This window comes from Sceloporus occidentalis, unplaced genomic scaffold (genome assembly GCF_023333645.1).
Source record: "Sceloporus occidentalis isolate IW3139 unplaced genomic scaffold, rSceOcc1.0.p SCAF_30, whole genome shotgun sequence".
Classification (NCBI taxonomy): Eukaryota; Metazoa; Chordata; class Lepidosauria; order Squamata; family Phrynosomatidae; genus Sceloporus; species Sceloporus occidentalis.
The window spans coordinates 12,048,877-12,064,712 of NW_028317010.1; the positions used below are offsets into that span (position 1 = coordinate 12,048,877).

At 37.0% G+C, this 15,836-nt stretch overlaps 1 protein-coding gene across 1 annotated transcript in view; it reads right to left on the reverse strand.

The window, feature by feature from the left end:
* The window catches only part of LOC149299046 (dedicator of cytokinesis protein 1-like), a 156,718-nt gene that overhangs the window by 24,771 nt on the left and 116,111 nt on the right, over nt 1-15,836 (reverse strand). The window contains exons 39-48 of the mRNA XM_089486839.1: nt 12,670-12,759; nt 11,156-11,260; nt 8,247-8,388; nt 7,286-7,367; nt 6,445-6,529; nt 5,676-5,762; nt 4,913-5,089; nt 4,506-4,589; nt 3,668-3,805; nt 618-763 (exon numbers count right to left, since the gene is read on the reverse strand). Coding sequence (XP_089342965.1) covers nt 618-763; nt 3,668-3,805; nt 4,506-4,589; nt 4,913-5,089; nt 5,676-5,762; nt 6,445-6,529; nt 7,286-7,367; nt 8,247-8,388; nt 11,156-11,260; nt 12,670-12,759 — 1,136 coding nt within the window. The remainder of the gene's footprint in view (nt 1-617; nt 764-3,667; nt 3,806-4,505; nt 4,590-4,912; nt 5,090-5,675; nt 5,763-6,444; nt 6,530-7,285; nt 7,368-8,246; nt 8,389-11,155; nt 11,261-12,669; nt 12,760-15,836) is intronic.

A 15,836-nucleotide genomic window follows, 5' to 3' on the forward strand; every position in this document is an offset into this window, starting at 1 on the left:
CATGTTTCATGAATGTATATAAAGAAATTTTAGTGACAACTTTCTATGATGATTTCTCTTCACTGCACATTAAATGTAAGATGCTTAAAGGTGTTGTTTCAAACGCGCGGTGGAAGTTAACACTTATATACATGTATGAATATATAAGCAGGCCCTCCTCTGTTTCTGTATGTCATCTTGTTATGTTATAAACTAATTGCTATGTCCTGCCAATGCTATGCCCCTTAGTACAGCGCTGCGGAATCTGATGGCATTGTATAAAACAATAAATAATAATAATATATTTGTTTTCTCTCCCAATTGTTATTAAAATGTCATGCATGTTTTCTTCTTCCTGTCCCTCCTTTCCTCCTCTTTTCAAAATGTCTTTTTCTCTCCCCTCTCCCTATAACTTCTTCCACTTCACCCCTAAGTATCCAAAAGCCCCTAATCTGCCCCCCACATACATCACACTATCTGGCATCGCCTCACCTGCCACACACAAACACAACACTTACATAGGTTATTCAACCGAATAATAAAATTTCCTGTAATCCTTGTACTATGAGCACGGTGGCCTACTGAAAAAAAGAATCACTACTACAGACTCCATACATGATGTATGTAAGATGACCTACCCATCAGATCCTGGCCTTGAAGGAGTGCTGTCTGATGATACAGAGGACACGGATACCACCGACAGAGGTCTTGAAGATGATGGCATTGTAAATGATCTAACCATTGATCTGGGTCTGCTCCCTCTTCTTTCATCCATTGATGCAGACTACAGGAGACAAGGAAAATGTTTGACAAATATATTTTATATGGTTTATTTTTATGTGGTTATGAAATGAAGGTGACATGGGTGAGCCAGAATGGGCTAAAACCCAATGTCAGTCTCATACCTCATCTGGAGAAGAGGAAAGCGAGATGGCTAAAACTACATTTCCCCTTGAGTCTTTAGGACCTCGCACATACATGGAAGGACACTTCCTATCCAGCAGTCGAGCCCACCATGCTTCAAGAAACTGGGCCCGGTGTCTGATTTTGCTCTGGCTCAGATTGTGACACGTCACAGCCAGTGATCTACTTATAGCCCGTTTTGTGCAGCAGTTAGAAAAATGTACCATAAATGATGTGTACTATACTTAAGTCGGAAAAACTCATGGATCTTGATGGTGATTAAAGAATGTGTTTGATGATCAGCGGTGTATGGAGTCATGTTCACTCCCTACTAGTACTTTTATTGTAATACCTTTTGAAGACCAAGCTTACAAGAGTGCCTTTTATATAAAGAACATGTTTTTAAATTGTACATGTATCGCACAGAAACTATTATTCCAAACGGTAATGTTTTCAGTCTATAATGTCTGAAGTAGATCATTTTTTTACTGCATGAAACAAAATGAAATATATTCAGCTGCTCAACTATGCATACATTTTGTACTCTGTCAACTGCTGATTAATTTATACAGCGTAAGAAGACAGTTGCGGTAATGCTCCATCATCCTTGGCAGCCCTTAGTAAAGGGATTACTGAAACAGGAGCAAGATAACATCAGACATGGGCAAGTATTATCAGTATTTTATAATAAAACGGATTGAAGATATCTAACAATCTCGATAGTTCTAATCTAATTGGGCCATGTATAATTCCTTGTGATTATAATACATTTCAATGAATCAAAGATATAGTAGTATGTTTTTAGAGGTTTTTAAGATATTTTCATAACAAATCTGGACCAAGGGTGCTCTGGTAGAGGAATGCCCATCAGCTGCTACGCCTTTCAAAACAATTCCATCCAAGCAATTTGATCATTGATCACATCCAGTGTTACCGCCATTATTTATCTTAGCATTCCACTTCTCTCTACATAGCTTAACATTCCCATCTCCCTCTTCAGAGCCCCCAAGTCTTTTATCCATGTCTGTCTCCAGTTCTACCCCTCCCCCCCAGAGTTCCGGTACAATTGTTGACCTACAAGAGAAGCCCATGATCTCAGCAGGGTCCCAGTGCCCCACAGCATCTGTCTACCTACAAAAATGCTCTTGATTTCACTTGATCTTCACAAAATCATTATTTTGAGTAGGATCATCAATCCATTTTATTTTAAGAGACCTCTCCTCATTTATATATGTTTCTTGTGTTTTATAGCTATTTTAAGACATGGAGTGGTATGGGAACGTCAGAGTACAGGAGTTAATTAGCATATTTGCCACTTAAATGAATAGATTGAAATGTAGTTAAAACTCTTATTTTTTATACAACATATTTATGTTAATTTTGATTAATGTAATGATGTCATAAGTGACCTTTGCTGATTTGAAGAAAAATACTTATTCTTAATTTTCACTGCAAACTAAAGAAGCCTAGATGTGTATTAAGAATCAGATACAGTAATTACACATTATTACAATTTTATGCAGTGCTATTGTAGGATCACAAATGCAAAGCTCTTTCAGACTCTCATGCTTATTCTTAGTCACAAAAACAAATGAGAAATAGATGTGTATGCAATTATTGTTAGGTATGGGGGGGGAAAAAACTACATTAAGCCGTAGCCTAATGGCTTATTATATCAATCTAGCATGCTTCTGAGCCAATATTTCACCGTGCTCAATATGGTTGATTTTCTCCAGACTATAGAAATAAGCCTATTAATTTATGATAATGTACTAATGGTTGCCTTTCAAGACTGGAGCTGTCCAGAAGCCATTGTGTTTCCAACACAAAGCAATGGAAATACTGAAGATCCCTTTGGGAAGTGCGATCCGTGTCCTGCTCTCACGGCCCATTGATCATTCTGTTGTGTTAGCTGCCTCATTTGAAGCCCCGGTTTTACAGTATGGCTGTACATGTGACAAATTGCTACCCTTTTTCACCTTATCCACTCAGCGAGCCAAAACAAAGCGCAATCTAAACATTAAAGCATTGGAGAAGCTTTTTGCACTCAATGAGCTAAAGCTCAAAGAAAGACGGCATCATACAGAGTGGCAATTATTATGTTAAGAAAATACATACATCGAGTTAACAAGCTTCATCAAGACATTCACAGAGACATTACAAACATCACATACATACAGTTGCAGTGTTTAAAATTCAGGTTCATGTGTGTTAATCCTTTCTGCGCTGGAGGGGTAAGCAATATATCGCAATTCTTGCTCACCTATTATTGATTCATTGACAAGCCAGGTCCTTTAAATCTTTTAGATTACACATTTGTAATTATTTATGTAGGACTGCAGCCCTGTAGATTTTACACTTGATGGAAAGGTAATGACTGCTGTTGGCTTTAGATTCACGACAAATAAACCTATGAAGGAATTCCTAAGGAATGGTGTTGAGGGGAAGCGGGTCTAGCTATCCATAGGGCAGGGTTAACCGCAAACAATATACAATAAACAGGACTGGAAGCAGGAGAAGCCAACACATATTTCCCCCAACGTGCCTGGAGATCAAAGGACGTTGGCAGGCTTGGTAGCCATCTGTGATTTCCTGAGCTTTGGGCCAAATCCTTTTCCCAAATTTGCAAACTAGAAGGATGAAAACCAACCTGGTGGTAATAACCCCAGTCCCAACGCAATAACCCCAGTCCCAGTCTGCACAAATTACCCATTGGGCCAGTTAACTGAAAATGTAACTCCTAGTTGTCACCAGACAAGCCCTGAAGCTTAGCCTAATCACTTACCAGTGTCCTGACACCATACTGTTTCTCCACCTTCTCTTTCAATTGTTTAAAACAATCCTCCATCCTTTCGTGAAAAGGTCTTAATGCGTCTGTCACTTTTTCTCCATGAATTCGTATCCCTTCAGCCAGGAATGGTATCTTAAATAAAACAAACAAGTTAACTGAATGCTATAAGTGAAGCATTACCAATACCTCCAACTAGATTTAAACATGTTACTTCAGAGACAACAGCATTTAGGTTTATTGGCTTGCCGAAGAGTTGAGTCTGAAATGTGGAACGGCCTTCCAGAAGAAGTGGTAGAGGTTAACACCATAAAGGATAGGTAATGGGAAATGTATACAGCTATCCTGAATCTAAGACAAGACTTAAGGTTTAAGCCTTTAAGGACGGAAATAACAAGCAGATTAGATAGGAGTGACATGAAAATGTATGTTTCTAACAAATAAATATAATAAATGTATGCCTTGGACTAAGAGCTCCAGTTTTGCCCATTATGAAAACAGAATTTTAATGTGACAGCTCAGCCTTCATTATCGTAAATGAAATAAGCTGTATATTCACTAGAAGACATTTGAATTCTGACCCTTGGTCTTTCAAATGGCATTCCGTGATTAAAAAAAAAGACAATGGGTTAACTACACATTTCACTTGTGAAATTACCAGATGACAACGTCAGACCAGAAAATGAGTTCTCTATGTGCTTCCACGGGGCAGATAAATGCCACAGAAATGTATATGCCACGCTGATCACCGCGACTCACGTAGGCTGTCGGAAAAGAGAGCAGCGCTGTCTCTTCTGCCTTTGCCCCATGCATGATGTGATTGAAAGAGCTTTACCTGCCATGCAATCAAATCTTTTACTTTCTCTATCTTCTCATGGTCCTCTGGGTGCGCCTGCATGTATTTCTCGGTAAAGAAGGCCTTGAGAAAACAAACGAATAATAAAGGTTTCCTTTAGCGTATAAGGAGGAAGACAAGGTTACTGCAATTGCCACAGTTGAAGCTTTACAACCAAGGTCAAAACAGGCAATATATAATTGGGTTGAATAATTCCTATAATAATAATTACATATTATTTATAGTCTGCCAGATTATAGCACAATGAGGAGGAATACAAAATGAAAGCACAAATTTTACAACATGAACATACACACATACATAAGACATACTGGTACAGTGTGTATTATATATATTATAAACACATACAAAATTTAAAGTGAATTTTTTTTTCATTTCTAACATACCTTTTCATAATTGGCAAATCCTCCCATAACTGCTGGATCCACTATTCCATTTAGAAGCAAAGAGAGTGGATTTATGGGCAAATTGGGATCATTCGTGTGCTGTTGGACCATGTTATTAATGCTTTCATTTGATAACTGCATTGTTTCAATTGCATTTTCAAGAGGGCTTATTTCAACCTATAAAGGGAAAGACATTTGTCATGTCAACAAAAGGGTATATTTTCATTTCATATCATAAGCGGGTCACTTTTTATCTTTAATTACCTATATAGTATATATAAACATGTGTTCCTTTGTTTTATGGGGGGAGGCATTCTGCTTAAATTCGGGACTACACAAAGAGACCAGCAAAGAGTTAACACTGCTAATCTCTTCTATGGAGTGAAGTGCTCTGGTTTGTGGCTCTTCTATAGTTTCATTATGTGTTTTAGTGGTCAGGTTTTGATTCCCCATATAAGATTCGGGGCTCTTGTTCAGGGGTATAGGCTCGGCTGAATGCCTGCTTCACCCTTCGAGTGCCACACTACTGTGAGATTTGTGTGCCAGCCATGTTTTTAGTAAGAAAGTTAAGAGTGCAGCCTATAACACTAACCCCAGCCTGCTGCCACGTTCAGGCATAATTCTGTTTTTATTACATGTTTATAGAAATTGCTTTTTCACATAAAGAAGAACAAACAATATCGCTACGGCTTTGTCTCTCATTTCTGGGTTTTTCCAATGTAGTTTCGCACAAATAACACTACATGTTTGTTTTTCCCCTTACCGTGTAAATAGATTTCACTTCAAACCATCTCAGAATTCCAGGTAGTTTGTAAGCGATTGTAAATGTAGTCCTCTCAATCCACATATTCTGTGAAAATCAACCATTTTGAATCGCTATATATTAATAATATAGACATTTTATACATATAATAATAAATACATCCTTGAGCAATCCAGTGCAGCGCATATTAGTACCTTTTATAGGAAGTGGACCAACAGCAGGTGGCACACATGCAAAGCAAATACATTCCCACCATATCTTTCACGCCATGTGAATCACTATCACGTGTTTAACAGCTCATTCATCTTGGGCATGCACACATAGGAGGACCCAAGGGAGCAATGAAGCAATGAAGAAATGTGTCTATGAGGGCACTAGGTGGACACTAGGTGCTAGGAAAGATGGGTCCCCAGGTAGCGGAACTCTTCGCTTATTACGCGGGGCCAGATTTCTTGGGTATGGAATAAGTTGCAATATAAGTTGTGCAGAATACCAAGGGAGGAAGAAAGTGCTTGGGGTGGAGAAAGACGATGAGAGAGTCGGGTGAGAGTGAAGAGAGAACAGGGCAGGAGAGAAGAGGAAATAACGGGAGGCCTGGGAATAGAGGAGATAAAGCGCATTGAGTGGCAGGCAAAGTGGGAAGTTGCCCCCCCCCCTTTATATTGTAATCACCATTCCAAATTTTCCATTAATAAGATATTTAATATTAAATGTTTCTACTTAATATTTATGAGAAATGCATTTAAAATAAAAAGTCCCCCATACTTACAGCAAATTCATTGTCAGGATCTTTTTCACCTTTTCGGAATGGTCGTGAGTATTGGAACCGAAGAACTTCATTTATCCTGTAGAAACTGTAGAAATAATATTTCCAAATGAAAAAAAATAAGTGTTTGACAGGGTTTTGTTACAAAAAAAACCCCAAAACTATTTTCTTTTACGCCAACCCTTTGCTGCTCCCTGATCAGTCTCTACACAAAGCCACAGCTCCACCAGAAGAGGGAGAGCTCCGGGGTGGCCAACCCTGGGAAGTTTGTAGGAAGGGGGTATTATGTACAACGGGAGCAATTTATATAATAATAAGAGGAACGAGCTACATGAACTAACATGTCTGCTGTAAACATTTTAATTAGGCAAAATAATAATAGAATAAGAAAACAAAAAGGTATTCTTTTTACCAAACAAGAACAAAAAATTAATTGATATTCCCAATGACAAAGCCCCTCTTCCATTCCCCAAATTAAAATTCTACGCACGGAAATCTATTCTAACATTCTACCGCACTGGGTTATAAAGAGATATTCCTTCATTCTACACCTGCCAAAAATATACAAACATAACAGCATGACAGCGCTGATTTAGTGTTATGTAATGGATCGCATGCATCTGTTGTACTATTTAAAACCTTTGGGGATTACTGTGGGTGATCACAATAAGGAATCGTTCAGTAATACATGACAAGCTAATGTATGAGCTTTTCTAACGAAGCAAGGTAAATTCATTCAAAAAATGGGAATATTTGCATTGTTTTCCCCCCAGAAATTCAACTCTGTTTTATATATATTAAAGATAAAGCAATGCAATATGGCAAAAAATGTTTTTTCAGTTACCTTAAAATCTGTTCCGATACAGGCTTATTTTGAAATTTCGGAGGAAAATCCAGCAGTGGCCGCACTGTGAAACACTGAATATCTATAATATTTGAGTTAAGATAATTTTTTAATTGTATTAACAGCTTTTTTGGCAACTTACTCACCAGCATAAAAATAACACATTTTCACATTTATAATGCCCCAAATTGTCTAGCTGCAAATTGAAAACTTGTATGCGGGGTGCTTCACCAAGGCATCAAGGAGACGGGACAAAAATACCAGGGAATCACATCAAAAATTCATGAGAAGCTGGTTGTTTCAATGTTTTTATTACGTTTTTGTCTTTTTTAAGTTTTTTATTTTTCCAAACTACGTATCAGTAGACATTTGCTGCCTTTCACTGCTTTATGTGCTGCCTTTGAAGATGTTTTTGTGCCTAGGGGTCAAAACATTGGTATATATATGTGCTTCTATATTTTGTACAATTGTTGCCCACTTTAGGCTACTCCACTTGGACCAAGTGGTCCATCAGGGTTATAAAAGTAGTAAAAAAAAAAAAAAGATTAAGAAATAGTAGGTAGGGTGGAGGGTCCCTCCACCCTACCTACAATTTCTTAATCAATTTTTTTTTTTTTTTACTACTTTTATAACCCTGATGGACACTCAAATCAATGAAAGTCTATGGAGGAACGAACCTCTTTAGCATCACCATAAAAAATCTGCTCAGTATGGTGTTTGAGGAGGAAAAATAATCAAAAAAAATCACATGACTGAGGACTATGGCAGCCTCATGGTGCGCGGACAATGTTTTTTTGGTATAAAAAAAAAAGATAAAACCAGGTTTTTGTCCATGCGGACCTAAATTACTGTATGCAGCACTGGATCCCAATTTCTCAAGGAGAAATATTTATCCATTTGAATTCTCCTTTAAGAGCCGCTCAACTATAGTCCAGCCTGCAATCAATCACAATAAGGATACATTGTCCGGAAGAATTCTTTATATCATCGCCTGGTGGAGATGTTGTCTTCATTTTCTCTGCATTAGGAAACTGTGTTAATAAACGAGCTTCAAAATCTTCACGTCGCTCATATTCCTTCCCTCTGTAAATGAACACTTTGTTCTGAAGAATAAAGAAAACAATATAGAAGATGACAATTCTTTCTGATTTAAGCTGTGCACTAAAGCAAGGATGTTTGTATTTTTAGAAATATACATTGAATACAATAGTTTTATATAATATTATATTTAACAATTTTTCTAGGACTTTTTTTTTTTTTTATCTGTTAATTCTTTTTGGAAATGGATACATTTACATACAGTCTCCTATTCTTTGTGGTTTTCAGCTCGATTCAGAAAAGCAAATATGGCAGATTGACATATATTACCAAATCTTGACAAGTTATGTTTAACAATCTCATACAGACAAACCGTGAGAATCTAATTCATTTTTACAAAATTATTTTTCGGTTTTAATCTAACTCGTTCAAATAAAGCATGGATGAGTTTTAAAAAAGCCATTTTTGCCACGGGCAGACAAATGGGAATTGGGAAGTTGGGTAGATGAACGGAAAACGCACAGCATGACAAAGCATCTAGACCAAAAGGTAATCTCAGAGGTTCAAAGGCTCAAACGACTTTATTACGAAGGGCAAACCCAGATAAGTGTCTTCTATGGAAAGGTCTGAACTGGCCCTGCAGAGTACATAGTTATAGCAATCCTATTTATTGAGTGAACACTCCATCACGCAGGACCAGATCGCTGATTTGCTCTTTACAATGTACTGCAAAGTCGGTGAGTGGATATAGTTCAACTCATGGATTAGTAAATAAAACCCTAAATGCACATAATAACTTAAAACAAAATATTTGAAAACCCCTTTTATCATTTTAATTCATTCTGTTTTGCTGAAAGCTTACTATTCGTATGCATATTAAATTACATTTATTTATACCGCACCAATAGCACTATTACACTCGGGGGGGAATTGAAAAGATTTAACATTAAAATTGACAAAATTCAAAAATGACAATTGACAACAACATTAACACATGTCAAAAAGCTAAAGAAGGAACAGAGGGGGCTGCTATCAACTAGAAAAAATCAATAAGGTTAACTATATTCTAACAATAGTAGCCTAATGAGGCTTGCATCGGACCATTCAACAAAGCTTTTTCTTTTTTTTTTTGCAGACACTCTGCCCATGACCAGAGGTAATTTCTTTAGAACAAATGATCCAAAGTCACTTTTCTCCAAGGCACAAGATGATATCTTCACCAGCATCACCACTGTCATTCTAGCTTCCTCCGGCATGGACTTATCTTGGCTGTCATCCAAGTCAAGTCTCTACACCAAACGTATTTTTTATTTATAATTGTAGCTAATCTCTACTCGTACGGTACTTTACTCTATGATGGGTACCAGAAATGATAAGGCATATTAAATCACTTTTCCACGTGACCTACGAGGCTTTAAAATGGCTTTGAAGTATTTGTTTATTTTTGTGGAATTTGGCAGAGTATTAAGTAGAAATTGTAATAATAAAATAATCTAGGTATTTTATGCACCTGTCACGTGCGCGGTATGACATACAAAGATTCCGCTAACCCCATTCACCAAAAACTGCTAAAAATAGTTATATCAGGAATAAGCTTCATCTAACCAGGGGAACGCGGCAGTGATTTTTTATGCAAACACTTGTTATTTGCGTGTTTAGCTTTGTATAGATCAAACAAAGGTATTCAAACATGTTGCTGCTGCCACATACTCAAGAGGTTAAATGTTTACAGCTCAATATTCGAAGCAATTCAGCAGGGAAAAGAACCAGGGTATTATAGTTTTTAATAAGATTGCCAGCAGGCTACAGGGTTACTACTTTTGCTGACCTACTTTTGTCTTTAAATATTACATGTTACACACAGACAATAAAAATGGATTTCATGTAGAGTAAGTCGTTCATTCAAGATCCATGCATTAAAAGCAAATTATCGACCATGCGCCAATACTGAATGGGGTGAAAGGTTTGGAGAGGGAGGGCTTTTAAAATCATTTTTAGTTATTTTCTCAACATATTTATGTTAGTTGTGTCTGTGAGATGAAATAGGTGTCATAAGTGTTTTATAGTGGCGGGTTTCTCAAGACATGCCATACAAAATCATGGCTGCCCAACTCCTCAAGCCGATCCCACCTCTAAGGATATCGAGATTTGGGAGAAAGTTCTGGGCTACTCAAATAGTGAAAGGTTTGCAGGATAGGCTTTATTAGGAAAGAGGATCTCAATATGTATGGCTTGGAGGAAAGAAGACAGAGGGGAGATGTGATAAGGAACATTTGAATACTTAAAAGGATCTAACAAAGTACAGAACTGAAGTTTATTTCAAAGGAGGAGAGACGTTCCAACAAGAGATCATGTTCTACTAGAGAGTCAGAAGTTTAGACGTGATATAAAGAAGTTTTACTTTACTGAGAGGGAGGTACTTTACTTTGAAGGGGGTTCCTTCTTTGCCTTTCTTACTCCAAGAGTGTACGGAAAACATGATTACCCTAATATTGTTCATTAAAACTGCTGATAAACAATGTTTACGCCACAAAGTCTTCATGAACAACCTCCCTTGGATTCAGGCAGATCAAAGACTGTTGTTCCACATTAAAAGGCATGTGTTTTTTTGGTTTTTTTAAAGATAATTTAAGTAACAACTGGTAGGGAAAAAAAAAACACTCCATCTTGCGAGATTCACAACATCTAGAATCAGCTGGAAGACATTGCTAAACACCGAGCAAAGTTTTTGTAAACATTCTGGATGATGACAACAGTTTTTAAGAGATGGATAAATCTAGATAAATGTATAAAAATATAATTTCTCCTTATTGTGTGGACCCCCAAACTTACCCTAAGAAATGTTGGAAATCCTTGTCCAAAATATCCGACGGCGAAATAATCAGGTTTAGGTCGGATAACTTTCACAATGTTTTCAAAAAATTGTGCTTGCTTTTTCTGTAAAGAAATAAAATGGAAAAATACCAATCATGAAGACACTTAATAAGAATCTTATCCTAATAATCAATTTTTTAGCATAAGCCCCTTTAGCAAAATAATCATTTCAATAAAATAACAATCAGTCTGACCAGTTTTCCTCTCTGAAATCTGTCCGATTTACCCAATTCATACAGTGCAGTCAAAGTGTCGGTTTATTATTTCTAGAGCCAATAACTTGTAACACGTTCCGCTAAAGCCTGTGAAGCCTGTGAGTGTTTTGACACCATGCAGTTTTAAAATAAACCTAGCGCTCAACATTGACAATCTTTACTATTTTTAGATATTCTGACATGTTTAAGATATTAGCGAGATAATATTCCATTTAACTCATCTTCGCGGGTATTCAATGTATTGACAATTCAGTTAATTGGGTACTTCAAAGCACATCGCATATCACATTAATTCATTATAGACATCCCAATACGTGGATCAAAGACGATCTGGATTTGTCTTTGGGTACCGGACTGGATCATCATTGTTACCATAGCGATATGTTAGGATAGAGTAAAGCTATAAGTTCCACATTCAGATCTGCGTAGAACTATTATTAATATTATATAACTCCGCTACTGGTTGCACTCCCCATTATTTTTCGGATCTGGATTGCAGGGTTTTGGGATTTTTATGATTGTATTATATATTCAGACTGAACAGCGACAAAAATTCTGCGAGAGTCCAGTTATAAGATGGCGTCACTTCATAGTGGGTAACATTTCACCGACACATTGTGCTAGTCAGTTGGCTAGGCAATGTATTTGATAAGGGTTATTTGAAAATTTTAAGTTCCCATCACTATCTATATGCCCACACGAAGCTAATATAGGGATAAAAACAGCAAATATGGCGTTGTTGGGTGTGGGTATATACACAATACCAACTATTGCATGGAACGCTGTAAGCACCATTGAACAGAAGGCAGTCTGGGATAGCGTGCATGCGTGTGCAGTACCCGTGCCGCCATATCGCTGATAACCAGGATCTAGCACTAGTAGCTCCCAGGTAAAAATAGCTTTACACACATATATTATGTATATATACACACACATTTGCTATTGATTTCACTACATTACACATATAATGTGCTATACTCACCTGCAGTGGACCGTGTCATCCACACATTTTTAAAGGGCAGGTCCATTAAAAATGTACAACGTTTTTACTATCATTTATGCCCGGCTCCTGCTTACTGCAATAAGGCAAGGCCACTTGAAGGGTATTTTAGAAAACAAACTGGAAACCCAGGTTTGAGAATACAAATGATTATTGGATAAAGACCACAACATGTCACCAATTAATTTTACAAACATAATAGACGTTGCTTTTTCTACTCATTATTACGTTTTATAATGTCACTAAAGAACACGTACCAGCAATTCACTGAGATGTTCATAATCAAACATTTCATTTTCGTATTGTTCTGCCAATTCTTTGCCAAGGGTGATAGCTTCCTCCCACATCTGTTAAGATATCAAAGATATCAACAAAAGTTGAATATATTACAATGTTAGCACATATTTATAAACTAGATATGCATTTGCTTAACATAAAACATTGTTAAAGCCATACACCCAGTAACAAAACCACAAATCCATGATATAAGACCAGTTTATTCAGCGGAGAATATGACCAGTAAATACTACTCGACATGATAAAGAAATCCATACGAAAAGTGCCAACAAGACTAGCCCAACTATTCCACAAAGAGTTTTACATTTAAAACTGTACTTTTCCATCACCTACAAGGTAACAAGATCGAAGAAAAATCTAAATATGGAATTGGCCTACAAACCAAGTCCTAAATGTAAAAACATAAAAATACTATGAAAAAATCATGTGATTTCTCCTTCAAAACCAATGGATGATAGATTGCCCGTTATATCATTAGAAAGCAGTTTGCATGCAATTTACTTCAGTATTACATAATGTGTGGCTCTTTATCAAGCAGACACCCTTTAACACAGACGTTCTCAATAACAGAACTGTCTCAATGATAGATAACCTTGGGGTTATAATATCTTTGGGGTCAGCTTCTGAAATAGAACATTCTCACAAAACAAATTAATGACTTTAAGATTATGCGTAATGAACTAAAATATAGTTCATTTAATTGAACCAAATCTTAAACCAAGGCACTTAGATTATTGTATAAATGTGATGAAGCATTTACATTAAAAAAATTTTAAACTGTATTTGCCAAATGGCTCTAGGTTGAATATATATGTGTATATATATATATATATATATATATATATATATACACATACACACACACACATATTCACAGACACACATATATACCTTTACACACATAAACACACACAGTACTATGCAACAGTTTCGGGCAGGTCTGAAAAAATGCTGTAAAGTTAGAATGCTTTCAAAAATAGACATGTTAACAGTTTTGTTATTTAACAAAAGTGAGTGAACAGAAGAAAAATCTAAATCAAATCAAAATTTGGTGTGACCATTCTTTGCCTTCAAAACAGCATTAATGCTTCTAGATACACATGCATATATATATTTATTTTTTAAAGGAACTCAGCAGGTATGTTGTTCCAAACATCTTGGAGAACTAACCATATTTGCTCCTCTCTCTCTTTATGTAAGCATGATGTGTGTTTCATCTGCTGCACAACTACTGCATCTATGGTGCCCCACATTGCCCTTTTCTTTGATCTTCTCAACAGCTTGGACAGAACATCTGGAAACCCCTGTCTGTCTTAAAATTTCTGCCTGGGAGAGACCTTGTTGATGCAGCATACCTACCGTGTGTCTTCTTGTTGTACTCGGTCTTTCCATTGTGTATGACTGGACATTAAGCCGTCTTTAGCAATCTCACCTTGTTAGTGAGTATGGCTGTTCCTCACCCAGTATTAATCCTCCTACACAGCTGCTTCTGTTTTTGTTAATGATTATGTTTCAACCTACATATTAAATTGATGATTATTAGCACTTGTTTGGAATAACTATATGTCTACAAAAACTCTGACTTTGTGCAACTGTACCTAGAAAAATCGATACTGTTTTAGATGCAAAGGATGGTCACTTCTTCTGTTCACTCACTTTGCATTTTGTTAAAATAAAAAAAGAACATTTTTAACATCTATTTTTGAAAGCATTCCTACTTAACAGCATTTTTTCACATGACTGGAAATCCAAGTTTTCTTTTTTAGTCCTTCAATGAGTAAATAATTTACCAATGAATGCAGATGGGTATTTAATGTAAACATCACGTGGCTCCTATTGTGGCTTACTTTGATTCCATCTGAGATTCCAACAGCTTATGTGGCTACAGCTGTTTCATGATTGCCCAATTGAAAGGCATCAACTTCAACTAAAGACTGCCTGATCAGCAGCTGCAGCACTTGTTGGGGAGATCACAGATCGCCCTAACCGGCCCAACATTAAGGAGTGCGAGGTCTCCCTAATCACTACGCGAAGGCAAATGATGGCGAGCGCCGTGATTTTACGTCATATCCCTGTGCTCTGCATCAATAGCCGGTGCGTAGTGATGAGGGAGCACTAGAGCAGAGGCCTGGAGTGACAGACCACGTGCTGCTAAAATTAGGTGGAGGATGGAAGGTGGAGTATAGAAGGTGAGAAAGGTAAGAGATGGGGAGAAAGGGTGTAAGGGCAGTGTATGTGTATATATATGTGTGTGTGTTTGTAAGCTTGTGTGTGTATGGGCAGGTGTGTGTGTAAGAGTAGTCTAGGTATTTGTAAGCTTGTATGTGTATGTGCATATGTGTGTGTAAAGGCAGGGGTGTGTAAGGGCAGTGTATGTGTATATGTGTGTTAATGGGCAGGGGTGTGTAAAGGCAGTGTGTGTGTGTGGGCAGTCATGTGTAAGGGCAGTGTATGTGCATGTTTATGGGCAATCGTGTGTAAGGGCTGTGTATGTGTGTGTTTATGGGCAGTCGTGTGTAAGGGCAGTATATGTGGATATGTGTGTTTATGGGCAGGTATGTGTAAATGCAGTGTAAATAAAATATATAACAAAAATAGCTGGGGGGGAACAATTTTCCATTCTTTGCTCGGACGCAAAAGGAGCTAGCTACAGCTCTGCTGTATACAGTTATATAGATCATCATTCAAGAAACCTATTTGATTTAACTTGGTTCCAATAACCTCCCTGCAGACCACGAGGTGGCCATATGATATATTTTGGGTGACTTTCGCTGTTTAACTTTTGTGTACACTCTTTATGAAAATGACAATCAAGTCCATTCGTCCATAGACTTTATTAGTCTGATATTGCACTAAAATAAACAAGCTAGATACATACAAAAATGTCTAATATGCAGGGATCTTAAAAAAAGAAAAAAACAACAATATATATAATGTATTTTTAATATGAAACTTTGAATAAATAAGGTGGCAGTTCCCCTTAAAGTATAATATGGTTACACTACACCACCAGCATAGAGATGGTGGAAGTAGTGATTTATCTAGCCTCTTAGGTAGCTTCTAGTAAGTGACATCTTGACTCATTAATGTCAGATGTCCAACACTGAAAAATAACCATATTTTAACT